The sequence below is a fragment of the Loxodonta africana genome, chromosome 14 (assembly GCF_030014295.1).
Source record: "Loxodonta africana isolate mLoxAfr1 chromosome 14, mLoxAfr1.hap2, whole genome shotgun sequence".
Taxonomy (NCBI): domain Eukaryota; kingdom Metazoa; phylum Chordata; class Mammalia; order Proboscidea; family Elephantidae; genus Loxodonta; species Loxodonta africana.
This window is the reverse complement of record NC_087355.1, coordinates 36,515,543-36,543,030: the sequence shown is the minus strand read 5'-3', so window position 1 is coordinate 36,543,030 and position 27,488 is coordinate 36,515,543. Positions and strand designations below refer to the sequence as shown.

The window sequence follows — 27,488 nt, the reverse complement described above, 5'->3', positions numbered from 1 at the left end:
AGCAATAGGTATCTGCATCTATTGATTCAACTCTTTAAGATGCCCGTTTCTGACCTTCCTAGGTTGAGAACATACCTCCAGCCAGCTCATGGACCAAGACTGACATTCAATATTTAGGAGTCTCATTGCTCTTCTCTTCTCTCATCCATCCATCCATCCATCCATCCATCCATCCATCCATCCATCCATCCATCCACCCATCCACCCATCCATCCATCCATCGATAATCTGTCCATCCATTCCTCCATCCATTCAACAAAAACTTTTTGAGCGCCACTAGGTTCCCTCAATGAAACTAACAACAACAACAACAGGTTTCAGATATTGTTTTAGGTACTAGGGCTTCAGTAGTGTGACAAGATAGATAAAGTTGCTATCATAAGACCTCACTGCTCCCACTACTCGTCACAAATACACACACATGCACACACTTTCCCACTCCCCCACACCCACACACACTATAAATAAAACCAGACAAAAACAACAAATCATAGCCTTAGAAGAGTTACTTTTCGGGTTTATATGACATTTCAGGCATCATACTTTACCTATTCTATCTCAGTTTTTACCACAGTCTCCCAAGGCAAATATTATTATTCCCATTATACAGATAAAGAAACTGAAGCTTAGAGAGTTTAAAATTAATCTTCCATGGTCAACAAGCAGTAAGTGGCAGACATGGGATTGAAATCAAATTGTATTGACTCCAAGTTTCATACTCTTAATCGCTACCCTTTATTACACAAAACACACACACACCATCTTTCATTACAGGTAGAATGTAAAAGTATTTTTGTTTCCCTTAAACTTAGTGTCCAGTTCAAGAACCTCAACACCTGTATATTCCCTGAATGGCAGCTCCTTATTACTGACTTTCTAATTCTATCTTTTCCTACTCAGGTCTCTGTTCTCCCCCAGGATTGGGCCCTGGCCTGACATCTGCTATGCCTAACTGGTACAATCTTCCTACCCTTGCCAGACTCTCTCTTTGGGATCCTGATCCATCCATACGCACTTTGTCACTGCCTCAGGTCCTGCTTTAAATCATCACACTTAGGAGCAGAAGTGTGAATTCCATGAGTCTAAGTTTCACTGTATTTTCACACACTTCCAATTGTATTATACTTTCATGGGAGTCAGGTGTCCTTCGGGAAATGACTTCCTTTGAACAAATGTGTTTGGAGCCATCCAAATTTCAAAGGAGTTAAGTATGACAGAAATGTATGGACATGTCGGAACAGAAAATATTGCATTTAATGGCCGAAGTATGTTCCCTGAGCTTCCAAGCTCCTCTACCTAGACGTGATTTTGAAGTACAGGGGAGAATCTGATGCCCTGTTTACTGCAGAGAGTCAATTCTCACCTGGCTAAAATTAGCTTTTAAATCACTGGGTTTTCTGCCGCTGCAATGCACTTGGTCCCCTGTGGCTGCAGTGTTAGACTCTTCTTACTCCTGCTGATTACCTGTGATTATCCTGGTCAAGTCATCAGGTGCCTGCCACCTACTGAACACCCTCAAATCTAAGGTAGTTCATTAACTCTCTAGTCTTGCCTGATCACAGATTTTATGCCGTACAACAGGAGTGTTATCACCCCAAATGTATAAACTCTTCTCCCAGCTGTGATTTGTGCATCTCATTTGGGATTTTGACTCCTGACATGCCCAGGCAACTTCAAGATTAATTTCATGGCAGGAGACTTTCTGCATTTATTATTAGGCTAGATTTTCCACTTTGAGCAAGGCTTCAAAGGACTCTGTCTTGTCAACAGTTGAAAGTCAGTAAAACAGAATAAATGCTATGGTTCCCCACCTCTTCTCTTGGGCTTCTTTTCTGGAAGTGTCACTCATTGTACGCGTCCTCAGGTAAAGTGCAAAGCTCCCAGAGCAGAATGTTCCTCAGAAAATATTCTCTGGTCCTCCCTTGAAGCACCTCTTCTAGAACTTGAATGATAATAATCTTCTGTGCTGGTTTCTATTGTGGCCACGTCTTGCTTTTCCTGCAACCTAGTCTGGGACAAAAGTTGTAGTTGTCGCTGGTTTTAAACACCATTTCCCCCAATGCCAAGCAAAGTAGTCAGCCCATTATAGTAACTTCTTTAGGATTATTGGAATTGATAAGCAGATTTATGATGTTATTAATAGATACACAGAGAAAGATGATTTTAGGAATTGGATAAGTCATTATTATTATTGGTTAAAGAAAAATTAAGATACCGAAGATATAATAATTAATTACTGTTATATAACTAAGTGGTTTACATGTATTAACTCATTTAATTCTTTAAAAAAACTCTCTGAGCAGGTGCTATTATCATCCCCACTTACAGATGAGGAAACTGAGGCATAGAAAAATTAACTTGCCTGAGGCCACATATCCAGCAAGTGCTGTGTGATTTAAACCCAGGCAGCTTGGTTCCAGAGCGCCCTCATTCTGAGTACCCTCTGAACACTGAATAGGGCAGTAACGTCTTCATTTCGCTTTTATTTCGGTTTTTGATTTATCAGTTATCATCATTTTATCCCCTCAAGCCTCACTTTTAGCAACTAAGATTTATGACAATGAAATTCTCAAAAATAAGAGTTCCTCACCATCTCTTCTTTTGTAGATAGATATTAATGATTAATATTAAACATTTCAGAAAGTAAGCTGTCCGTTTAGGATAAAAAAACTCATTGCTTTGAAATTTCATAATTAAAATGCAGCATAGCTTGTAATTTCAGTATGTTTTGCAATTATTTTGCTGCCATCTAGTGACTCAAATGAAATTTTAAACTATTCTGCTGCCATCTAGTGACCTGAGTAAAAATAACATGCAAGCATCCCCAAACCTGTTGCCATTGAGTCTATTCCGACTCATGGCGACCCTACAGGACAGAGTAGAACTACCCTGTTTCCAGCGAGGAGCTGGTGGATTCAAACTGCCGACCTTTTGGTTAGCAGCCTGATCTCTTAACCACTGCGCCACCAGGGCTCCTCTTTAAGTACAGAACTGCCTTAAAAAAAACCCAAACCCATTGCCATCAAGTTGATTCTAACTCATGGTGACCCCATGTGTGTCAGATTAGAACTGCATTCCATACGGTTTTCAATGACTTACCTTTTGGAAGCAGATTACCAGGGCTTTCTTCCAAGGCACCACTAGGTGGGTTCGAACCGCCAAACTTTACTGTTAGTAGTCCAGCTCTTAACTATTTGCAAATCTTGGTGGTGTAGTGGTTAAGAACTAGGGCTGCTAACCAAGAGGTCAGCAGTTTGAATCTACCAGGAGCTCCTTGGAAACCCTATGGGGCAGTTCTACTCTGTCCTACAGAGTCACTATGAATCAGAATTGATGACAATGGGTTTGAATTTCCTTTTTTTTTTTTTTTGGTTAAGGGTAGTTTTTAAAATTTGCATAAATTCAATCTGTTTGAAAAATTCTAGGTTATCACCCCTTTCTTCTTACTTGATAAAAACCCATCTTCTTACTTATCCTTCACTTATTCTTCTTTGTCTAAAAGAATATATTTGGCTCATGTCCAGTGTTCCTCTTTAATATCAAATATCAAGGCATTAGAAAACTAGAACATAATTTTTTGATGTGTTTCTGATGTGATTTTAGACTATATTTCTTTTAGACCAATTTTATTTGTGGTCAATTCTTATTTGAATAACTGGCATAATGCTTTTTGCACATACATCCAAGCTTGTTTATAGTTGATCAATTTCAACCATGTTTATTCAGTTTTGTAAACAATTGCAACCGGACACTGAAACCTGAAGTTTTGAATGTCCTAATAGAATATCTCCATTTGTCTATATAACTATTGACTGATGGTATATTTTTAAGAATTTTATATTAGTGATCCCATATAGTTATTGATCTTTTCATACATATATCCTGTCTCTCCACTGAAAGGGCAGGGGTTACATTTGCACCCTCAAGACCTAATAGCTCTCTAAACCCAAAATTTTCAGTAAATTCTTGTCGACGATGCCCCGTTCATAGGCTTTTAAGGAATACTACGAATATTATGTTATATATAACATATTTAGTATATTATAAAGACTATTATAAGCATTAAAAGCATTATGACATGCTTAATTCAAATTAGTTTGTGTCCTATTTGGAAAATTTTAAATCCCTGAAGAACAAAGTTGGCAGTGCTATAACCTTAGCAGCTCCTAGCCATATCTCCTTTGTAGGCTGTGTGTGCCTGAAATGCAATTGGAGGTCTGTGTATGATCTGGAAAATGTTGCCCTGTTGAATAAGGACATAAGTATGACTTCATTATTTGAGTGGATATTTGTAATAACTCAGTACCTTGAGTGCAGTGAGAAAGTGGAAGGAAGTTTTAAGCTGGGTGATAACTGAGCATTGGCAATGACCTAGACTTTAGGGAGAGGAGATATCTACTACTGGAAAGCTCCCACCTGAAGTTAGAGATCATTTCCCCAGAAGATCTAAGCTAAGATTCACAAAAAACAGCATCACTTTTAACCATGTAGCATGTTGTTCAGGATGATGAGTATTTTGCCCAGGATCGATCTATGCTCGAGAGATCCTTATTCGCCAAATATTTACTGAGCGTTTATTAAGCGTCAGGCACAGTGCTAGGCAATAAGGTAAACGTCAGTATACAAGACTTGTATCCGTGCCTCACGGAACATATGGTCAGGGGAGATAGGATGGCTTGATTGGGCATTTTCATCAAAACAGTAACAGGCTTGTTCCAGGTCTGTATTCTTGACTAAGCACAAGCCTGGATGGCACAAGTGGTCTCCCATCAGCTGCTAATCTAAAGGTTGGTGGTTCAAACCCTATCCAGGGGCTCCATGGAAAAAAGGCCTGATGGACTGCTTCTGTAAAAATTACGGCCAAGAAAGCCCAATGGAGCAGTTCTACCTGTAACACATGGGATCAGTATAAACTGGAATAGGCTCAATGGCAACACCGTTTTTTTGGTAGCTGGCATTAAGTTATGTGTTCTTACCCCACATTGAGTGAATACTGGCTACATGTTTATAATGCTTGAGGCATTACTAAGTAAGTACCTTGAGAGAATCAGCTTGTATATTACCACTAATGATGAGAGCTCCACACCTAATTTCAAGGGATTTAATTAACACATCCATTTTGCACTGACCAACCTGGTTTTACTTCACCCAAGTGGTAATCTATTAAATAACTTTAGCCTCACAGGACTCTGTAAGATGACTTGACTTCCGGCTCCTCAGGACTCTCCTGACCCAATACCGTTCTCATTCCTTCAGGTAATGAAGTTGTTGCTGGTATTTTCTAAAAGTAAGTTATTAGCCAGTGATGTCATAAAAGACGTATCAAAGCTACCAACTGTAAATTAGAGTTTTAGTGACCTTATGCCTAAAAATATTAAATCTCTTGATGGTCTAATTGTTTGCACTTTTACAGTGGTAGGCTAGCATCATCCTGAGGCACATTAAAAAAGGCAGGGGGGCTTAAAACTACAATCTGACATGATTCCACGCCCCTAAGTAGTACCCACTACACTGGTCTGAACCCCAGAATGCTAAACCAGAGAAAAACTCTGAAGCTACTTCAGACTTTCAAATATGTAGTCACACATTCCTCCTCTTGTCTGCAATTTCCTTAGAAGGCCCTCGCAATTAATTACTCTTTGAAAATTATATTTTACAGAGTGATGAGTTTATGTTATACAATACTAAGTACTCACTTTGTGACAATATTTAATGGAGTTGTTTTAAAATACCCACATCTTAGCCTCTCTGTGAGGAGAGTAGCATCCCGTCAAACTGAGACTTTGAATCCATTCAGTTATAAGAACAAACTTACAAAGTTTATCATTCTTGGTTTTACTCTTTTTTTTTTTTGTCATTTATAATCCACTTTTTATTTAAAAAAAATTAAAAACACAACACACAACTTTTTGCATTTGTGTCTTTATTGGTTTTGGTGATCGATATTACTGCTTTGACTTCAAGGGAGTCATTCACTTCTGCATGTTGTAGGAATCATTAATTCCAGCCTCAAATTAGAGTGATGTCTGAGGCAGTTTTCAGTTTAATAGGCATGCAAGGGTAAAAGTAGTAAAATTAAGAATAAACAGCCCTCCTTCAGGTAAAGGAAAATATTAAGAAAAAGTCAACCCTCTTTATGAAAAAGAAACTCAAATAATGGGTTAAAAAATTTAAATACCTGGTCTTACCGTGTTTTGTCTTCATTGATGGTCAAAACAAGGAATTCTTAGTAGTAGCTAAAATTTTAATAAAGGATAGACTGGACTTCTTTTTTGGCTGTACTTAAGAGTTAAAACACATTAATGTCTCAATTCATGATGTCCATATTAATTAATTTTAATTTCTGGCTGATGTTTAATTGTTATATGATCTTCAGAAACATCTACTCTTAAATACAGAATTACTTATGATTTCTGTTTAAGATGGACAACTCATAATATGAAAACAGTACAACTGAAGCTCTATTTAAGATTTCAAAAACAGTGCCCAATAGCCATTTTTTCTATTCCTTTTCTCCTCTGCCTCTGTTTCTTTTTCTTTGAAACCTTACTAAAAATGCCACTTTTATGGGGAAGATGACCATGACAAAGTATCAAATGTGAAGTTCATGCTTTCATATGCGATCTTGTCCAAAGTAACTGGTTTCTTGATGATTGCATCTCTCAGATTCTCACATTCATTGCTCAGTATGGAAAATCGAAATATACTTTGAGTAAGGAGCACCAATAGGAAGCAAGGAAACACGTTTTGCGAAGGCAGCTTTCCTTTCCTGAAGAGGGCATGCTCGGTTGGCCTCATTTGAAGGAGGCTCTCACTATCCTGCCCTTGAGAGGCTGTGGAGGGCGCCAGTTCCTCACCAGGGGCACCGGGGGCTCGTTCTCGGGACTGGAGTAGAGGCTCCGCAGCTTGGCCATCTGCAAGGGGTAGGGGCACAGTGTCAGCACAACATTTGGCATTCAGACCAAGTAGACACTACAGGAGCTTTGGTGGTACAGTGGTTAAGTGCTCTGCTGCTAATAGAAAGGTTGGCAGTTGGAACCCACCAACTGGTCCACTACAGAAAGCTGTGGCAGTCTGCTTCTGTAAAGATGACAGCCTTGGAAACTCTATGGGGCAGTTCTCCTCTGCCCTATAGGGTCGCTAGGAGTCGGAATCAACAGCAAGGGGTTTGGTTTGGTTTGGTTTCGACACCTTACACCGTGAAGAGTTAGAAGTTGCTGGTTTTACAAACAAGACAAGCAAACTACAAAACCTGTCTCCAGTGTTCAGTCAGAACTATTTAGCTATCAGGTCCTGGGTATTAGAAACATTTTCTTTATTTATAAGACCCTTTTATTCATTTTAAACAGAATCACCATGCCCTCTGGCCAAAACATTTCACCCCTGAATTCTGAAATAATTATTTTTGTTTGAAGCTCGGTATGAACTATCCACTTTACGCAGGAAACTTTACGCAGGAGAAGATGATAATATTAACATCATTTGCACTCTCATGCAAATAATAAGATTAAGTGGCCTTCGCTATACAGGTTTATGGAGTCCATTTTTAAAAAAGCAAAAAATATTAGAGTCATGCTATATTTTAAATTAAAAAAAAAAAACTTTAACCTCAGAGGACAGAAATTTAGGAAATTCTCATTAGTAACACTCGATTTCTGTTTTAAAATGTTTTTAGCTTCTCTCCCTAAGAAAATTTCATTCCTCTTTCAAAATATTTGAATCAGTGAAAGAGACAGTTCGATCTGATCTTTTGATACTTGGGTCCACAACTGGCAGAAATACGAAAGTTTCTGTCCTAATCAAGGGAAGTTGGTACCAATAAGCTAATCTTATTATTACAGTAGACATTAATGATCTAAATTGGGGGTCACTGTGTTGTCCCCTTGCTTTAATCTGTTCTTTTCCATGCCCTGTCCACTTATTTCCTCCCAAACAACCTTTCCTTGAGGACCGGTTATTTAATAAACATTGCAAGGACACTCTTCAATGAACAGTAAGAAGAAAGGCCTGGGAAAAGAGATTAAGAGGCCGCAGAGGCAGGCACATGGAATTAGACTCTCAGATTCTCCACTTGTTGGCTGTGTGATCACCAGTAAATTACTTAACTTTTCTGAGCCTCAACCTATCTGTAAAATTGGAGAAATAATATATGCCTCACGCGGATATTAAATTCCTCCCATTAGCAAGCACCCTTCTCCTTCCCGGGGTTATATTCACAATCCTATCTCCTAACTAGGGCTCAGTATTTTGGGAACCTCCAAACCAAAAAGACTAATATATTAATCGAAATTCTTGTGTTTCTAGAGCATAAACCCAGTCATGGTTGAGTATCACAGCCACTTTTAAATAACTTGGCATTTATCCTAGTACCCTTTGGAAGTCAAGTTTTAGAAAACTGACCCAACTGATGGTAATTAACCAGGACAAACTATGAAATCTCCAGGTATTACAGCTGTTCCATAAACCTCCATTTGGCATCTTATTTAAAAAAAAATTTAAAAAGCCATTGTTGTTGAGTTGATTCTGACTTACAGTGATCCTACAGGACAGAGGAGAACTGCCCCATAGGGTTTCTGAGGAGCACCTGGTGGGTTCAAACCGCCGACTTCTCGTTAGCTGGCAAATGTTTAACCACTGGGCCACCAGGGCTCCATTATAAATCCAAGTGCTCACAAGGCTCCGTGGCTGCTGCTTACCTGGTCGGAGCTCACGGTGATTGGCTCCTTCAGCAAAAGCCACACGATGCACTCCTCGCAGGGCGGCGTGGTGAAGGAGCCTTGGTAGGTCCAGTAGTCCCGGCAGGCAGGGAATAGGCAGGAAGGGTTGAAGTTTGTGAAGGGTGTCTCCTTGCCCTGAGAGAGAGGGGGCGCAGGCACGGTGAGCAGGTATATGCCCCATCGAATGGTCTTACCATTGTGAGCACGGATTTCAAATGCAACTGAGCAAGTAGAACTCTTTTTTTTTTTAAATCTGTGCTTTTCAGAAATAAAGGGCAAATGGCTGAAGCCGACTTTAACTAATACGATCATTAAAATATTTTGTTCCCTATTATTTTAACTGTGAGTAGAACTATAATTCTAACACTTTTCAAGAAAAAGGAGAAATTCATATCCAAAATATAGCAGAATTATTTCATATGAGTTAATCTTTTGGTTCTTTATGATAAAAAAAAGACTCATTTTTATTGAGTATAGTACTTGAAATATTTACTTTCTCTGGTCATAAAACTTAATAGCATCTAATTAGAACAAATCAAATGATTAGAATGGTCCCAAAGACAAAGTGTACTCGTTAATTAGAAAAGCCTGCCGTTAAGACTGGAGTCCTTGAATGGTCAAATAGTTAAGTGCTCAGCTATTAACAGGGCTGGGTGTTGGTGTCCACTCAAAGGCACCTTTGAAGAAAGGTCTGGCAATCTACTTCTGAAAAACCAGCCATTGAAAACCCCATGAGGAACAGTTCTTGGGTCACCGTGAATCAGAGTCAAAGATGGTAACTTGATTTTTCTGTTAAGGTTTAAAAGATACAGGCATGGCCCAGGAGAGAAAGGGCAGCACCAAGAAGTGACTAGCCCTGTCTGAGCCCTGACTGACATTTAATACCTCTGTGAGCATGTGTACATGCATGGTGTGTGTGTGTGTTGGGGGGGTACTCAACTTCTCTGACTCGCACCTACATCGTTGGGGAAGTAATTATCCGGCAGGCTGACTGTGCGGATCAAATAAGCTGATGTATGTGCAACTGCTCTAAAAACTATAAACCATAAAAAATATACACTGGTATTTATTTTTATATATATAATTAGCATGTCTATCAAACTTAATAACTAATTTTAGGTGAGAGAAATACATGTGAAAATGTAAAAAGAAAATCAGAATGCCCTGCTTTATGTTCGAGGGATGTTTTTTGTTTTACCTTTGTCTTAATTTTGTCCAGTGCATCAAGAAATAGCTGGAACTCGCCTTTCTCACTTCCTACCTGTAGTAAAGAAAACAGAAAACCAAGAATTACATTTCTCCCTTCTCCATAATTTAGCAGTGTTTTAAAAGCTCATTTTGATCCATCCATCTGCAACTGGCGTTTATAAATCTGCCAGAATACCATGTACTACAGAAAAACAAGTTTATATTCCACCCAAGATTTTAGGTTACATGTTTTCTGTCCTGAACTTGGACTTCAAGCTTCTTAAGTACAAAGCCACAAAATTACAAGTTGATCTAGTTTTCTGTCCTCCACCTTCTCTACAAAATCATTCCACTTTCTATAGAATTAGAGCTAGAATGGACTCTACATATCCAAAACTAAATTCATTGTCTTTCCTCTCAGACCCACTCCACTTCCTGTTGTGTTCTGTTCAAGCACTAGAAATGGCCCAGTGAAGTCAGAACATAAAAAAAAAATTAGGTCATTCAAAAAGAAAGACGCCAGATTTTCACTTCTAACTTAAAATCTGGATTATGTTACTACCACACTCATATTTTAATGACACTAAGTCCTCTGTAAACCAACGTTGGCTCAACAACACACACATTCCATGTGCTATCTTAGCCTGGAATCATGTGAGTGGTGGCCACTCTAAGCTGAAGGGGTGTCGAGCCAAGACTCTGGCATCACAGTGGTTCCCAGCATCGGCTTTTCTTGGTTTCCAGTGCAGTTGAAATGGACTCCTAGGAAAAGATAATGAACACATGCCTCCCTTACCCTCATGACCATCACACCTAAGTTCCCTCAATGATTCTGTCCTTATCTACCACCCACTCACACACATCCCACATCTTGAGAGAATTTAGGAGTACTAGGGATTCTGGAGTATGGGGAAAAAAAATACACTTTAAAGGAGAGTAAATTATTTTGAGGAGTCCATGGGTGGCACAAGCAGTTAGGCACTCAACTACTAGCCAAAGGGTTGACGGTTCGAACCCACCCAGAGGCACCTTGGAAGAAAGGCCTGTAATCTGCTTCTGAAAGGCCACAGCCTTGAAAATCCTATGGAGCAGCTCTACTTTGCACACATGGGGTCACCGTGGGTCAAAATGAACTCCACAGCATCTAACAACAACAACAAAATATTCTGAGTTGATCTTAATGGAAATATTTTGATTAGCTGAAAGACTACTGAAGTGAATACAGAGGGAAGGAAAGATGTTTCCCTCCTTAAGCAATCCTGTGTATTGGTAAGGAACTAACTTTTGAAAGAGAAAGTATGGTCAATTTTTACCTTACCTGCAGAAAAACGCCGACCACAGCTATTCCATCAGGCTGCTTCAGAGCTCCTCCGTAAGTGTTATACTTTGGATTCCAGTGAACCAAATGCAGCTGAAACCATAGGAGGCAAGTTATGATGAAAATTCTTAGAACAAGGGAATAAATTATCCACAACAAACCCAGTAATTTTACAGTCTAAGGTTGCTGAACACTCTCACGGAAGTAGATAAAATTCTAAATATTAACAGGTAGTATTTTGGTGAAATCTTTAGTGGGTCCAATAAAAAGTATATAGAATTAGGATAAATAGATTTATAACATTATAATAATTTGTAAAACTATACTTTTGTTATATCTCTTCAAAATATTTTAGTTTTGTATGGTATTAGTTCTTTTTCCAAGTCAAATAGTGAACATGAAGCTGTAAATAAGAAGCTGCTAACATCCTGAAGTCACAATTAATAGGAAGGTCAGGGAGGAAAAATAAGGGAGAAAATTCCTGGGCACTTTCCTATCTACCTCTTTTCAGCAGTCAATGCTCTAGAACACAGTGGCAGCCTTATCTTAATGTAGAACATGGACACTAGTTAAATTTGTCAAATTTCCCACATTGAGTTATACAAACTGGCAAGAGCATACAATAGTTCACAACAGTTAAAAATATTTTATTCAAGATAAAAAGTGTGAAATAATCCCATGTACAAAAGTAAAACTGCAAGCATTACCCACATCTGTAAGAAATATAGGAAACCCTGGTGGTGTAGTAGTTAAGTGCTACGGCTGCTAACCAAAAGGTCAGCAGTTGGAATCCACCAGGCGCTCTTTGGAAACTCTATGGGGCAGTTCTACTCTGTCCTATAGGGTCGCTATGAGTCAGAATCGACTCGATGGCAGTGGGTTTTGGTTTTTGGTAAGAAATATACTAAACTTGCCCCATTTGTGGACAAGCATGTCTAGAAGGTATTTTCAATAATTAATTTATCCTGCCACTGGCTCTTTAGATTAGCTGTAAAGAAATGGAATGATCACAGTGAAGTACTTGGGTCTCCTAGAGTTTCATTTAAACCAACAATCAAGCTGCCTAATGATTCTGATGGAGGAGCCCTGGTGGCACAGTGGTTAAGCACTCAACTGCTGTCCAAAAGGTCAGTGCTTAGAACTTGGGCAGGATTACCCAATAAGCAAGGCATGCATGGGCCCAACTGTGCTTTCCTGTACCAAACTGCACAATCGGCAGTGCACAGTTTCACCTGTCCCCCACCACATCGAAGATGTGCAAGTAAATACAATTAAGCCCTCACATTCCTTGCTAATGCAAGCCAGTGCATACTGTGCTTACTGGTTAATCCACCCCTGGTTCGAGCTCACCAACCACTTCATGGAAGAAGATGTGGCAGTCTGCTTCCGTAAAAATTAGAACCTTAGAAACCCTACGGGGCAGTTCTATTCTGTCCCATAGGGTCACTACGAGTTGGAATCGACTCCACCGGCATGGGTTTAATGATTCCACTAGAGAGGGTCCACATGTGGTTTCATGTTCCTGTGGCAGTGCCCCATGTTTGCGAGAGCCTGCCCTCAGAAAAGGAGCCCTGGTGGTGCAGTAGTTAAGAGCTCAGCTGCTAGCTGAAAGGTTAGCAGTGCGCATCTACCAGCTGCTCCTTGGAAACCCTATGAGGCAGTTCTACTCTGCCCTACAGGGTTGCTATGAGTCGGAATCGACTCAACAGCAATGGGTTTGGCCCTTGGAAAAGCACAAAGCAAAAGGAAATGATCTTCACAGCCAGGGTATTTTGCTTACAATGTCCCCCTTACAGGCTTGGCTTTGTAAAGTCAGCATGCAGGAGGCTTGTCTTAGGCCCTGTGCAAACTTCCCTTGCAAGTTGTTGCCTTGATGGGAGCTACAAATTATATTTTTCTTTAACGGGTTAACTGAGAGAAGAGTAATGTTTGCTCCCATAGGACTCTGAAGCCAATCTGCATAAGGCAGAACACCAAGTCTAGCACTTATCAGCCATGTGACTTTGTTATGTAACCTTTCTGTGCCTCAACTTCCTCATAGGTAACTTATAAGGTTGCTGAGAGGATTAAATGACTTAACACATGCAAGCATTTACTAAGTGTTACCTCTCCTTCTCTTTGCAGTTCCATTCAGGACTTTGCCCTTTTATACAAAGCCGCTATCCAATTTCTTAATATAGCCTTGGAAGTCTTCATGCATGATGCTAACTCACACTCTCTTAACTGTCTAGCCTAGAATGTTTGGCAGTTTTAGCTTACGCTAAAACTAAACCAGTAGACCAGTTGCCACAGAAGTCAATTTCAACTCACGGTGACTATGTGTCAGAGTAGAACTGTGTCATAGGGTTTTCAATGGCTGATTTTTCAGAACTAGATCGCCAGGCCTTTCTTCCAAGGCGTCTCTGGGGGGACTTGAACCTCCAACCTTTTGGTTAGTAGCCAAGCACATTAACCGTTTACACCACCCAGGCTTGAAGGGAAAGCAGTGGATGCTGTTTTGCTGCCGTGGCTGTTATTTTTCAGTTTTCAACTGTATTTGGTTCACAGCAGTTCTGCCTACCTCTGCTGCATACTTGACTCCATCCACGCTGTGCTCAGAGCCGTGATCATCAGATGAGCCCCAGTGAAGATGAAACTGGCGAAGCCGGTAGGATCCAATGAGAGGGCCACCCCTCAGCACTGTGATTCAGAGAAGCCAGGTCAATAGTGAGCTCACGGATCTTCTTAGAGGGCCCACCTTTAAACAAGTGCTCTTACAGCCAACATTTGATGGGCATATACCATCAGCCTGCTGAGTGGGTGGTTCCACGCCCAAGCATACTGGTCTCCTCACAAAGTGAAGGCTTGGGATATGACAGTATAAATGATTTTTCTTTTTCTGTCTTTGTGGTCTAGTTTGCTTGCTTTATTATTTTTCAAGTCTCAGTTTAACATTTATGAATACAAAATTAAAATATCAAAAAGACAATAAGAATGCATACAACAAAAAAGCAGGTCAGTTATGTGATGCAGTGGGAAGAACGTGATAATTTAGAGCCAGACAGATTTAGGTTCCAGTCCTGGTTCCACTCCTTGCTCGTTGTGTGATCTCAGGCAAATTGCTAAACTTCTCTCAACCTGTTTTGCATCGCTCAGAGGGCAATAATAATGCCAATCTTTCAAAGCCGCTGTGAGGATTAAATGAGATTAAGCATTTTAAAGTCCCCACCTGTGTCCAGCACAGCAATCACTGAGCAAATGTGAATTCCTTCTCTATGTCTTCCAACTACATTTTTCTTTAAGACTACAAGCAATAACTTTCATCCAAGCCTGGTTTAGACTATGTCTACTCAAATGAAATGAAATGGAAAATTCAGAAATTTCCCAAGAAATCACTCAATGTGGACAGCTAAACTAGATATTTCTTGGTAGCATCAATTTGGGCTTGCTATAAAATACCTCAGCCCCTTACTTTAGTTTCAATTCATTCAGCCTGCAGAGTGATTTAGATGTTCAAATATCTTCCTAAGAACACTAGGAAACTATGCAGAAACTCTAAAATCAAAATTTAACAGTATAAACTAGATCAAGATAGAATTCAGAGGGTAGCTATTCTAGAAAGGATTGGCCAAATATTGGGTTGAAGTGGAACAGTGAAACTATACCATAGGCGTAAAGCAAGTCCTTGGCCAATAAGAGCTTGGTCACGTAGGAATGAGGAGTCTTGATGCGCTACATTTTTTCCTGCCCAGCCACTAGGCACAGTTACTATCTGGACATTTGAGTCCAATTTCTTAGGATAAACCATATGAAATTGCCAATATTCAGTCTTTCTTTTTTTTTGTCTACAAAAATGGCATTTTTTAAAGATGGCATGTGGTTCAGCCTAATAGATACTGTTTAATTTCGTTTTTCTTTTTCCTTCCAAATGGAGCTTAATTTAAATGGGGCAAGGAGGGGGCAGGAAGAGATAGCAACGTGAGCTTGTTGTTTAAGAAAATGTAAACGTCTATTATAGTCCTTATTTGGAACTTCCTAGTAGGTAGGAACTATGATTACTACAATGTCATTAAGAATATTCAGTTATGACTCCATCAGCCTGAGACCAGAAGAACTAGATGGTGCCAGGCAACCACCAAAGACTGTCTTCACAGGGAACACAACAGAGAGTCCTGATAGAGCAGGAGAAAAGTGGGGTGCAGAACTTAAGTTCCAGTAAAAAGACCAGACTTAATGGTCTGATCGAGACTAGAGGAACCCCAGAAGACATGGCTCCCAGACTTTCTGTTAATCCAAAACTAAAACCATCCCGAAGTCAACTCTTCAAAGATTAGACTGGACTATAAAACATAAACTGATACTTGTGATGAGTGTGCTTCTTAGTTCAAGTAGATACACAAGACTAAATGGGCAGCTCCTGTCCCGAGGCGAGATGAGAAGGCAGAAAGGGATAGTAGCTGATTGAAGGGACACAGGAAATCCGGGGTAGAAAGGAGGAGGGTGCTGTCACATTATAGGGATAGCAACTAGTGTCACATAACAATGTATGTATAAATATTTGTATGAGAAACTAACTCGGGCTGTAAACTTTCACCTAAAGCACAATTTAAAAAAAAGTTCAGTTATGTACATAATTATAATGATAATTTTACCTTTATTACAAATAGGAGTTTATTGGTGGGTATGAGAAATTATATTGTCGTATATCAAGCACCCGCATATTAAGGTTCTTTCTTATTTATAGTGAAGTAAAACATTTCTATTAATTTTCTATTATTTGGCTATTTTGCTTAATAGTGCAGGTAAATTTTTTTTTTTTTTTAAAGCTGTAATGTTCCAGCTCTACACACACAGATACTACTCAAGAAGAAATTGTCAGATACTTGAAAAATACTTATCAACAGGATTAATAAAATGAACCCTGCTATATTTGAAAGAAATGTGTTTGAAGCATGGAAGTAAAGTCATCTTGACTCATACAATGGCCCTATTATCTCCTCTAGATTAGCACCCTCACAGGTTAGGGGAGGAAAGTGCCTACTTTGTTTCTTTGCTATGTTCCTTGCTTGGTAAAATGGATTCTGCTATACATGAGCGTGGGTGCCTCGCTCTCCAGACCAGGGAAAGAAGCCCAAGAACCCTCAGCAGTAGGCCATCAGAGCCTGAAGAACATTCATTCGGATTCATTGCCATCATCGCCCTACCATGTTCCCTTTCAGGAATGCATTGCCAACTCCAACTTTTTCCGTGGGCATAGGGCCATTTTGCAGCAGCAAATTGCCCCAGGTTGGAAGGTGAGACATTCTTCTCAGTACATAAATATAATTCATAACTAAAGCTAAGTCAAATGTCATCTCCACTTCAGAGATGAATTGCCCCGTTACCGTGTCACAAATCAGATTTTTCCAATACGTATATTGGAAGCATCCATTTAGTGTCATACTTACTTGACCTATCATAAGTGTCATCAAACACAACTCTGCAGGTTTTCCCATTGTTCAGAATGGTCTTGGCAGAGCCAGGGTCATAAGATGCCGTCCACGGAGACAGAGTAGGGTCATGCTTGATGTCTTTGGTATGCAGCTCAATGGGTGACTGCTTGTTTCCCTTGGCAAATGGGAAAAGTTCAGGCCAGTGGTCAGGACCTAGTAAACAAAGTTAAGTGGATTTATTTATTCGGTGGCACTGCCCATTGCCTCTTTCTAGTTGACTAAACCAGCAAAATACAGAGGCTACACAGTGATTACAAAATTGGCTTCAGATTGGACAACACAGGCTTAGCTGTTAGCTGTGTTAGTAGTCTACCTAGAGACTATATTTACCTTGGTGTATTCCTTCTATCTAGCTCAAGAATTGAGTCTCAAAGGCATATTTTTGGAATGGACTGCATCACTTTTTTTTTTTTTTTTTTTACCAATGCCAGTGTCATAAAATAACTGACCACATACATTTTTGCATTACTTTGTGGTTTTCAGAGCTCACTCATACTCCTTACCTCATAGATAGGGAGAAGCCTTAGGTAGGCAGGAATTCTTATACCAACTCCAGGCTCATAGAGGGTGAGTGCTTTGCCCAGCTGTCACAGAGAGTGACTGACCATCAGAACTGGAAATCGGGTTGTCTGGCTTCCCAGTCAGAGGCAATGTGATCTTGGGCAAGTTACCAAACCTCTCTGGGCTTGAGTTTCCTTCACTGGAAACAGTAACAGTAGGGCGAACTGATATTAAGTTAAAAGGGCCTGAAGCCTTTGGAACTTGCAAGTACACATTAGTTTCTATCCACTCCTACGCCTACGCTTTCACCTTACTCCGTAGAGTCGTCCGCTCCCTGCGATGCTGAGGGGCTCCCCTGGCCCCTGACCGGGCCCGGGTCGTGGCTGTCCGTACTCACCGTTGTGGTTGGCGTAGCCCCACTCCTTGGCCATGGTTGTTCCTGTCGATGCTAGATGGCTCTTGCCTTCTCCGCGAGGCGTCGTGCAGAGTCCGCGCGAGCCTGCGCCTTTTATATAGGCCCCTTCCGCATACTGCATGGCCTTATTAGGTCAGTGAGGGTGGGGCGGGGGGGGCTAACCTGGATTGGGGCGGTATTTGGGAGGTGGGGTGGGGGAAGCCAATGAATTCCAAGAGCTGGACAGCTGTCTGGGTGCGGAGGTGGGATGGAGGTGGGGGGAGGGGCCCTCCCCACTCTCTCCCTGGAACGGTGGCTCCTGGCGTTTCCATCTCTCCCTCCCATCTCCCAAAGCTGCAGGGCTTTCTTATGGGCGCCGACGAACAGAAACGCAGCCAGTTTTCGCCTCATCCTTGCTCTCTTCTCCATGCATTTTTTTTCGGGGGATGGAGTGTCGTACCTGTGCTTAGCCACCAACTAAAATCTGCACCCCGGCGGCGCTTGCAGCTACACTTAAAAAGTTGCTTTTAGCGCAGATTGGCGCTCTGGCTGCGGTCTCTGGATGCTTCTGCGAGTTTGTTTCTGTCCAGCGATCCGGTTACGGTGGCTCGAAAGAACGCGTTTGTTTGCCTGACCCGTGTTTAACCCTATCGCAGGCAACTTGTAAAATCCTAAGAGCAAAGGATGGGAAGAAAAGGGTGAGGAGCGCAGGTATTCTAATTCTGAGCCGTGTGTCCTGGAACCACACCAGGAGGCGTTTCCCAAACTAGCGGTTCCTTTGGTCTCCGGGATGGCGAGGGCTGGATCTCTGAGAGCGCCAGAATCCCGGAGAGGACTGGCTCCGTTAAACGCAGAGCAGGAGCGTGGGACTAAATTATCCATAATCCGTGAGCTGTACCTCTGCTCACGTAAAGCCGAGAATATTCTGCAGTGTTGGAAGATCGCGAACGTAAAGTGAGTCGTATTGTTTAAAACGTATGATCTCACTCACTCTGCAAAACCTAATAAGAGGTTGGAAGGACGAGGAAAATGTGTTCGGAATTTTCTTTCTCCCCATGGCAAAGATATATTTTTAAATGCCTGTTATGGTTCACGTTGAAAACATTAGGGTAGCAGATATTTACAATTCTAAATGTATATTGTAAGTTTTTCTCTCTGTACTGTCAGTAATAATTTCACTTTTTTTTTTTAAAAAAAAAGAGCAGCAAGAAAAGGTAAAACTGTTTTCAGTGGTATCTTGAACAAGGTTGTAATATACATTTCCTTCATTACTTTGACTTTTATTGGTGATAGTATTTTATTTTTGGGGCTTTCAAAACTTGAAAGGAAATCTCCCATCATGGCAAAGATAGCTCATCCCTAAGGCATGTGGAATGACTGACCACACTCATAACCTGGACGCTGGGGCAGTCATTCGCTGGGTATTTTTGTGACCAGGGATTATTTGATCCACAAAATAGCAGTGTGGAATCAAGAACTGAGACCGTTTGGAAAATGCAAGCGAAAACACAGCAAAACATATGCCTTTCAACTCTAAATTCAAATATATCACTGTTTGATCAAGAAACCTATAGAGCCAGGATGCCTACGTCTATTTTATATTTTGTTGTCATGGTATGGTGCTGCTCTCTGTGGTTAATGAAGGTGTTTTATAGTTTTCTTGTTGTTTTACTCTTTGTGTGAATAAACCATGATCTTGTCCCAATCCATTCAATTGTTACAATCTCTCTTCTGGTATGTGTGGTTAGAAGGTTAGAAACTAAATTTCATGTTATTTTATACAGGAGCAATGCAGATGAAGCCTTTAATAAAATCTTTATACCAAACAAGGTCAACAATTCAGGAACTCATCATATTGTTATTGTTATGCATAAAAACGAAAACCAAACTTGTTGCCTTGGAGTCCATTGCAACTCATAGTGACCCTATAGGACGGAGTGGAACTGCCCCATAGGGTTTCCCAGGCCTTAATCTTTATGGAAGCAAACTGCCACATCTGTCTTCTGAAGAGCAGCTGTTGCCTCCAACCGCCAACACTGTGGTTAGCAGCCCAGTGCTTAACCACTGTACCACCAGGGTTCCTTCTGTTTATGTATAGAAGGAGTAAAGAAAAAGGGTGGGAGGGCTGTTATGTCATTAATTAAATAACTGCGCTATGGTGCACAATTTCAAATAAAAACTGGGTAGAATTTTCAATGGCAACTATTTAATATTTTTAGGTGTGTTGCTTTGAAAGATGATGATTTTTTTAATTGCACTTTCTTAAAAAACAAATCGGAATTTCAAGACACTTTATATCAAATCATGTCATTTTAGACCATAGCATATTTTTGAGAAACCTCCAATTAATCATTGCATCATTAGTTGGTTTGCTCCAACATATTTATCTATAAGTTTCAAATTTTTCTATCAACAGAGCAAAGAGATCATGCTTAATTTTATCCAAAACCTTGAGATTTCTGGAGTTGGCTTTAAAAATAAATAATGCCAGAACAAGAGTTAGCAATGATTAACTACACGTTAGCTCCTGACGTATTCATAGCACTTCGCCCATCATCATTATTGCAAAGTCGATGTGTTGGGCAACTTGTGGCATATTTACTCCCAAAAAACTGAGCGTATACACACACACACTCACACACACACACACACACACACGAGCACAGAGGAAGTAGAAAAATCAATGAGGAAATTTAGGTAAATAAATGTTATTGTGTAGAGGGCAAATTTGAATTTGGAAATTTCCAACTAGGTTGTATGTCAAGATTGTAAACTCGAAAGATCTAAGGTGATAAAATTTAATGTATTTTTACTTACAATCTGGCGTTTTATTTTGCAAGTTACCAGGTCATATAACTCAAGTTTTCTGCAAGTTGATATCATTTAGTGTTTCTAGCACAGCACAAAAAGGAGTGAAAAAATGCCTCCTTATTCACCTCTGAGATCAAAACATAAATTAGAATTTGAAGCAATTGGATAATTTTGATTAAATATTTTAAATGTTACAAGGTTTTCATTTTCTAACACATTTTTATTTTCATAGAACAAGTTCTGAAATAGAAGTGCAAATAAACGTTCTTGTTGTTGTTAGGTGCCATCAATTCCCACTCATAGTGAATTTGTGTACCACAGAACAAAACACTGCCCAGTCTTGTGCCATGTTCACAATCATTGTTATGCTTGAGCCCATTGTTGCAGCCACTGTGTCAGTCCATCTCGTTGAGGGTCTTCCTTATTTCCACTGACCCTGTGCTTTACTAAGCGTGATGTCCTTTTCAAGGGACTGATCCCCCCTGAAAACATGTCCAAAGTATATAAGACGCAGGCTCGCCATCCTTGCTTCTAAGGACCATTATGGCTGTACTTCTTCCATGTCAGATTTGTTCATTCTTTTGGTAGTCCATGGTATATTCAATATTCTTCACGAACACCATACTTCAGAGGTGTCAGTTCTTCTTCTGTCTTCCTTATTCATCATCTACATTTCCCATGCATATGATGCAGTTGAAAATACCATGGCTTGGGTCAGGCGCATCTTAGTCTTCAAGGTGTCATCCTTGCTTTTCAACACTTTAAGAGGTCCTTTGCAGTAAATTTGCCCAGAGCAATGTGTCTTTTAATTTCTTGACTGCTGCTTCCATGGCTATTGATTGTGGATCCAAGTAAAATGAAATCCTTGACAATTTCAATCTTTTCTCCATTTATCGTGATGTTGCTTATTGGTCCAGTTGTGAGGATTTTTGTTTTCTTTATGTTGAGGTGTAATCCATACTGAAGTAAGTGCTTCAAGTCCTCTTCACTTTGAGCAAGCAAGGTAGCATCATCTGCATATCGAAGGTTGTTCATGAGTCTTCCTCCAATTCTGGTTCCCTGTTCTTCTTCATATAGTCTAGCTTCTCTAATTATTTGCTCAGCATACAGATTGAACGAGTATGGTAAAAGAATACAACCCTGACGCACACCTTTCCTGACTTTAAACCAATCAGTATCCCCTTGTTCTGTCCGAACAACCACCTCTTGATCGATGTACAGGTTCCTCATGAGCACAATTAAGTGTTCTGGAATGCCCATTCTTCACAACGTTATACATAATTTGTTATGATCCACACAGTCGGATGCCTTTGCATAGTCAGTAAAACACAGGTAAACATCCTTCTGGTATTCTCTGTTTTTAGGCACGATCCATCTGACATCAGCAATGATATCCCTGGTTCCATGTCCTCTTCTAAATCTGGCCTGGATTTCTGGCAGTTCTCTGTTGATATACTGCTGCAGACACTTTTGAATGGTCTTCAGCAAAATTTTTCTCACGTGTGATGTTAAGGATAACCCAAAAAATATTGTTTGATAATTTCCTCATTCAGTTGGGTCACCTTTCTTGGGAATAGGCCTAAATATGGATTTCTTCCAGTCAGTTCACTATAAGTCAGAATTGACTGGATGGCAAGGTTTTTTTTTTCCAGTTGGTCAGCCAAGTAGCTGTCTTCCAAATTTCTTGGCATAGATGAGTGAGCACTTCCAGGTCATTGCACATGTCATTGTAATACTTTACTTTGTCTTCTCGAGCTGCCCTTTGAAATCTTCTGTTCGGTTATTTTACTTCATCATTTCTTCCTTTTGCTTTAGCTTCTCAATGTTCAAGGGCAAATTTCGGAGTATCTTCTGACATTCATTTTGGTCTTTTCTTTCTTTCCTGTCTTTTTAATGACCCCTTGCTTTCTTCATGTTTGATGTCTTTGATGTTATTCCACAACTCATTTGGTCTTTGGCCATTAGTGTTCAACATGTCAAATCTATTCTTGAGATAGTCTCTAAATTCAGGTAGGATATACTCAAAGTTATATTTTGGCTCTTGTGGATTGATTGATCTAATTTTATTCAGTTTCAATTTGAACTTGCATATGAGCAATTGATGATCTATTCCACAGTCAGCCCCTGGCCTTATTCTGACTGATGATATTGAGATTTTTCATCATCTCTTTCCACAGACGTAGTTGATTTGATTCCTGTGTATTCCATCTGGTGAGGTCCATGTATATAGTTGCTGTTTATGTTGGTGAAAAAAAGTATTTGCAATGAAGAAGTCATTGATCTTGCAAAATTCTATTATGCAATCTCCAGCATCATATTTATCTCCAAGGCCATATTTTCCAACCACCTATCCTTCTTCTTTGTTTCCAGCTTTCACATTCCAATCACCACTGCAGAACCTGGTAAAAATTTTCAATTTCTTCATCTTTGGCCTTTGTGGTCAGTGTGAAAATTTGAATAATAGTCATATTAACTGGTCTTCCTTGTAGGCATATGGATATAATCCTATCACTGACATCATTTTACTTCAGGATAGATCTAGAAATGTTCTTTTAGATGATGAATGCAACACCATTCCCTTTCAATTTGTCATTCCCGGCAGAGTAGACCATATGATTTTCCAATTTGGAATGGCCAATACCAGTTCATTTCAGCTCACCAATGCCTAGGATATCAATGTTTATGAGTTCCATTTTATTTTTGAAGATTTTCAATTTTCCTAAATTCATATTTCGTACATTCCACATTCCAGTTATTACTGGATGTTTGCAGCTGTTTCTTCGCATTTCTTCGATGTTTGCAGCTGTTTCTTCGCATGCCACATCAGCAAATGAAGGTCCTGAAAGCTTGACTACATCCACATCATTAAGGTCAACTCCACTTTGAGGAGGCAGCTTTTCCCCAGTTGTCTTTTGAGTGCCTTCCAACCTGGGGGGCTCATCTTCCAGCACTGTATCAGACAATGTTCCAACTGCTATTTATAAGGTTTTCACTGGCTAATCCTTTTCAGAAGTAGACTGCCAGATCCTTCTTTCTAGACTGTCTTAGTCTGGAGGCTCAACTGAAACCTGTCCGCCGTGGGTGACCCTGCTGGTATCTGAATACCGGTGGCATAGCTTCCAGTATCACAGCAACATGCAAGCCCCCACAGTATGACAAACTGACAGACACGTGGGGGTGCAAATAAATGGCTAATAAAAATTGTAAATTTAAGTTAATCTGTTAAGGAGCTATCATGGACAACAAAACTTTTACTTTCCTCTGCAATAATTTTTTCTTAGCCAAAACTTTATCAGGAAGCCTAATTAACCATATTCTATAGGAACATGATAGGCCCATATCCTGAGTTTGTCACCACTGACAGTTGGGCCATTTGGATGGGATCTTAAAATTTGACTCCTGGTTATGACGGAATTGTAGGGCAACAGCCTGAGGCCTTGTCCCAAATGGTGTCACTCATAAAATGTACCCACCTCAGATAGTTACTTTATTTGGGAGTGAGAGGATGAATCCAAGGATGAAGACCCTGCCACCCCAGATCTATGCAATGAGATCTGAGCATCCAGGTTCATAATTTCAAATAGTTTTGCTCCAAATACAAATTCTTCTTTTAAAATACAGTAATAGCATCTTAAATAAAAGGAAAAACCATTAATCTAAACTTTATGATGCCTATCCTAGGATCAAACTTAGTTTTTCAAGTCCAGTTTTAAATAACTTAATGATGGTATTTGCTTGTAGAATTAACGAGTGGAATTTTGCTTTGTTCTGAAGTTTCAGGAGTACCTAAGTAGCCATTTGCCTAAATTTCTCTTTGGCTTTGTGTGCCTTATCTGTGAAGTGGAGAGAATAATGCCTACCTTACAGGGTTCTGGTAAAGCTTAAATGAGATAGTATATTCAAAGCACTTATCACAGTGTAGGACAGCGTGATTGGCACTCAGCAAAGCTAGTGTCCTTCTCTGGCCTTGTTAATTTTATTTAATGTTTGTCTGGGCAATCACCTACCCTAAAAAATCCTTGTTGTTTGTTGGCTATAAACAGCACCTTCTGTGCATGTCAGAAGGCATAGGTGCTAACCTGCAGACATCACTTAGATGAAGGACACATTCTGCTTGTCTGAGATAAAACTGATACAACATTCACTCTTTCCTTCAACTGCTTTGAGCTGCTCAACCTCATCACCAGTTGATTCTTCCCAGAGTGGAAGCTGAAGTAAAATTTTTTAAAATCACATGTGAACAATGAGGTAACAAAAATATTAATAGCATTAATCTCTAAGTCCAAAATTAATTGAAACTCATAGCACTTGCAATAAGAACTAAAAACAAGATAATTTCTATAAGGCTTAAAAACTTCTTTGGCATGTTATTTGATAAATGGGTTTTTACAAGTGAAATTCAAAATTATCCAAAAGGCTTTCAGGGGTCATCACAAGCCAGCCCCACCAGCTTTTCAGCCTCATCGCAGCCTTTCTTCCCCAAACCGTCCACCCTCTGCTTCAACGACAGAGCATCCTTTTCTCTTCCCATAATACACTTTATTCTTTCCTACCTCTGTGCCTTTTCACACACAATTCTCTTGGGCTCAATTGTCCTTTCCCTCTTCTACACCTGGTAAAACTAAACTGCTTATATCAACAGTTGTGTAGACTGAATAGTGAGTGTTTAAGTAAGATTTCACACCGAAAAGTTATTCATCCATAAGATCAGTTCTCAATTGGGCCTGCTTTCTTTTCCTCCCTGCTGCTACTTGCTCTTCTTCAACGCCAAGCCACTGCTGAAGGCTGCATTGACTTTTTTTTTTTTTTTTGGAAGAGTGGGAGGCTGTTTCCCACATCCAGTGTGATGTAAATTATTTTGCTTCCCTAGGAAAAATCAAGAACCAACTTCATTTCTACAGGAACTAGAAAGATCTCACTTCCTCTCTGTCTCTTCTTGCAAGGCATTGTTACCATAGGCTGATTCCATAGCCTATCAGAATGCACAATAAAAACTGCCTGGACACCTTGCTCGGTTATAGCACCAAGGTATTGTAGCTCTATATTTAAATTATCTGTAGTAAAATGTGTTTTTCTTCATACATCAGAAGCCTGAAAGCACTTGGAAATTAACATTTTGCATTTGACATCATTTTCACTTTTACAAATTTAATTGAATAAATATTTTAACAGCTGAGAAATTTTCATGTGGGAAACAACACAGAGTCATTTAAAAAACTGTAACTGCTGTTTTGCAAGATACAATCATATGAACCTAAAATAGTTGCATCTTAAAGATACCATGAGACACCAGAGATTGTCTTCTATGAATTTTTCAAACAACAGAGCAGAAAAATCTCTGCATTTATTGTTTGAATTTGCAAAGCCTTTTAATATCACTAAGTAGTTCTTTATTTTTCCAAGACTAAGTGATGAAGAAAGTCCCTGGTGATTTATACTCAACTACTAAACAACAAAAATGGCAACTATACACATGGACCTCACTGGATGGAATACACAGAAATCAAATTGACTACATCTGTGGAAAGAGATGACGGAAAAGCTCATTATCATCAGTTAAAACAAGACCACGGGCTGATTGCGAAAGAGACCATCAATTGCTCATATGCAAGTTCAAGTTGGAGCTGAAGAAAATTAGAAGCCCGCAAGAGCCAAAGTACAACCTTGAGTATATCCCACCTGAATTTAGAGACCACCTCAAGAATAGATTTGACATGTTGAACACTAATGACCGAAGACTAGATGAGTTGTGGAAGGACATTATACATGAAGAAAGCAAGAGGCCATTAAAAAGAAAGGAAAGACCAAAATGCATGTCAGAAGACACTCTGAAATTTGCTCTTGAACATCAAGCAGCTGAAGCAAAAGGAAGAAAGGATGAAGTAAAAGAGCTGCACAGAAGATTTCAAAGGGCAGCTCGAGAAGACAAAGTAAAGTATTATAATGACATGTACAAAGACCTGGAGACAGAAAACCGAAAGGGAAGAACATGCTCGGCATTTCTCAAGCTGAAAGAACCGAAGAAAAAATTCAAGCCTTGAGTTGCAATATTGAAGGATTCTACAGGGAAAACATTAAATGAGGCAGGAAGCATCCAAAGAAGCTGGAAGGAATACACAGAGTATACCAAAAAGAGCTGGTTGATATTAAACCATTTCAGGAGGTAACATATGATCAGGAACCAATGGTACTAAAGGATGAAGTCCAAGCTGCATGAAGGCATTAGCAAAAAACAAGTCTCCAGGAATTGACGGAATACCCATTGAGATGTTTCAGCAAAGGGATGCCGAGCTAGAAGTGCTCACTCGTCTATGCCAGGAAATTTGGAAGACAGCTACCTGGCCAACTGACTGGAAGGGACCCATATGTATGCCTACGCCAAAGAAAGGTGATCCAACCAAAGGCAGAAATTATTGAACAACATCATTATTATCACGTGCGAGTAAAATTTTGCTGATGATCATTCAAAAGCGGCTGCAGCAGTATATCGACAGGGAACTGCCAGAAATTCAAGCCAGATTCAGAAGAGGACATGGAACCAGGGATATCATTGCTGATGTCAGATGGATTCTGGCTGAAAGCAGAGAATACCAGAAAGATATTTACCTGTGTTTTATTGACTATACAAAGGCATTCGACCGTGTGGATCCTAACAAATTATGGATAATATTGCAAAGAATGGGAATTCCAGAACACTTAATTGTGCTCATGTAGAACCCTGTACATAGATCAAGAGACAGTCGTTCTAAGAGATAAGGGGATATTTCAAAATTTAAAATCAAGAAAGGTGTGCATCAGGGTTGTATCATTTCACCATACTTATTCAGCCTGTATGTTGAGCAGATAATTCGAGAAGCAGGACTATATGAAGAAGAACTGGGCATCAGGATTGAAGGAAGACTCACGAATAACCTTCAATATGCAGATGACGCTGCCTTGCTTGCTGAATGTGAAGAGGACTGGAAGTACTTACTGATGAAGGCCAAACACTATAGCCTTCAGTATGGATTACAACTCAAAGAAAATAAAAATCCTCACAACTGGACCAATAAGCAATATCACAATAAATGGAGAAAAGATTGAAGTTG

The 27,488-nt window shown here is 39.8% G+C and overlaps 1 protein-coding gene across 1 annotated transcript; it reads right to left on the bottom strand.

Moving 5' to 3' along the window:
* Nucleotides 1–6,789: 6,789 nt before the first annotated feature.
* CA3 (carbonic anhydrase 3) lies at nt 6,790–17,731 on the bottom strand. The gene is made up of 7 exons (XM_064268302.1): nt 17,505–17,731; nt 16,650–16,849; nt 13,784–13,902; nt 11,224–11,316; nt 9,916–9,978; nt 8,697–8,852; nt 6,790–6,914 (listed from the first exon to the last, which is right to left on the bottom strand). The coding sequence occupies exons 1-7, from the start codon at nt 17,729–17,731 to the stop codon at nt 6,795–6,797; spliced, it is 978 nt and encodes a 325-aa protein (XP_064124372.1). The 3' UTR covers nt 6,790–6,794.
* Between the last annotated feature and the right edge of the window lie 9,757 nt (nt 17,732–27,488).

Coding starts and splice junctions, on each gene's coding strand:
- CA3 (XM_064268302.1), bottom strand. CDS start 17,731: ATGCAGTATGCGGAAGGGGCCTATATAAAAGGCGCAGGCTCGCGCGGA. Junction 13,903..16,649: donor TGACACTTATGATAGGTCAA/GTAAGTATGACA, acceptor TCTGAATCACAG/TGCTGAGGGGTGGCCCTCTC. Junction 11,317..13,783: donor GAGTCAAGTATGCAGCAGAG/GTAGGCAGAACT, acceptor CTATGGTTTCAG/CTGCATTTGGTTCACTGGAA.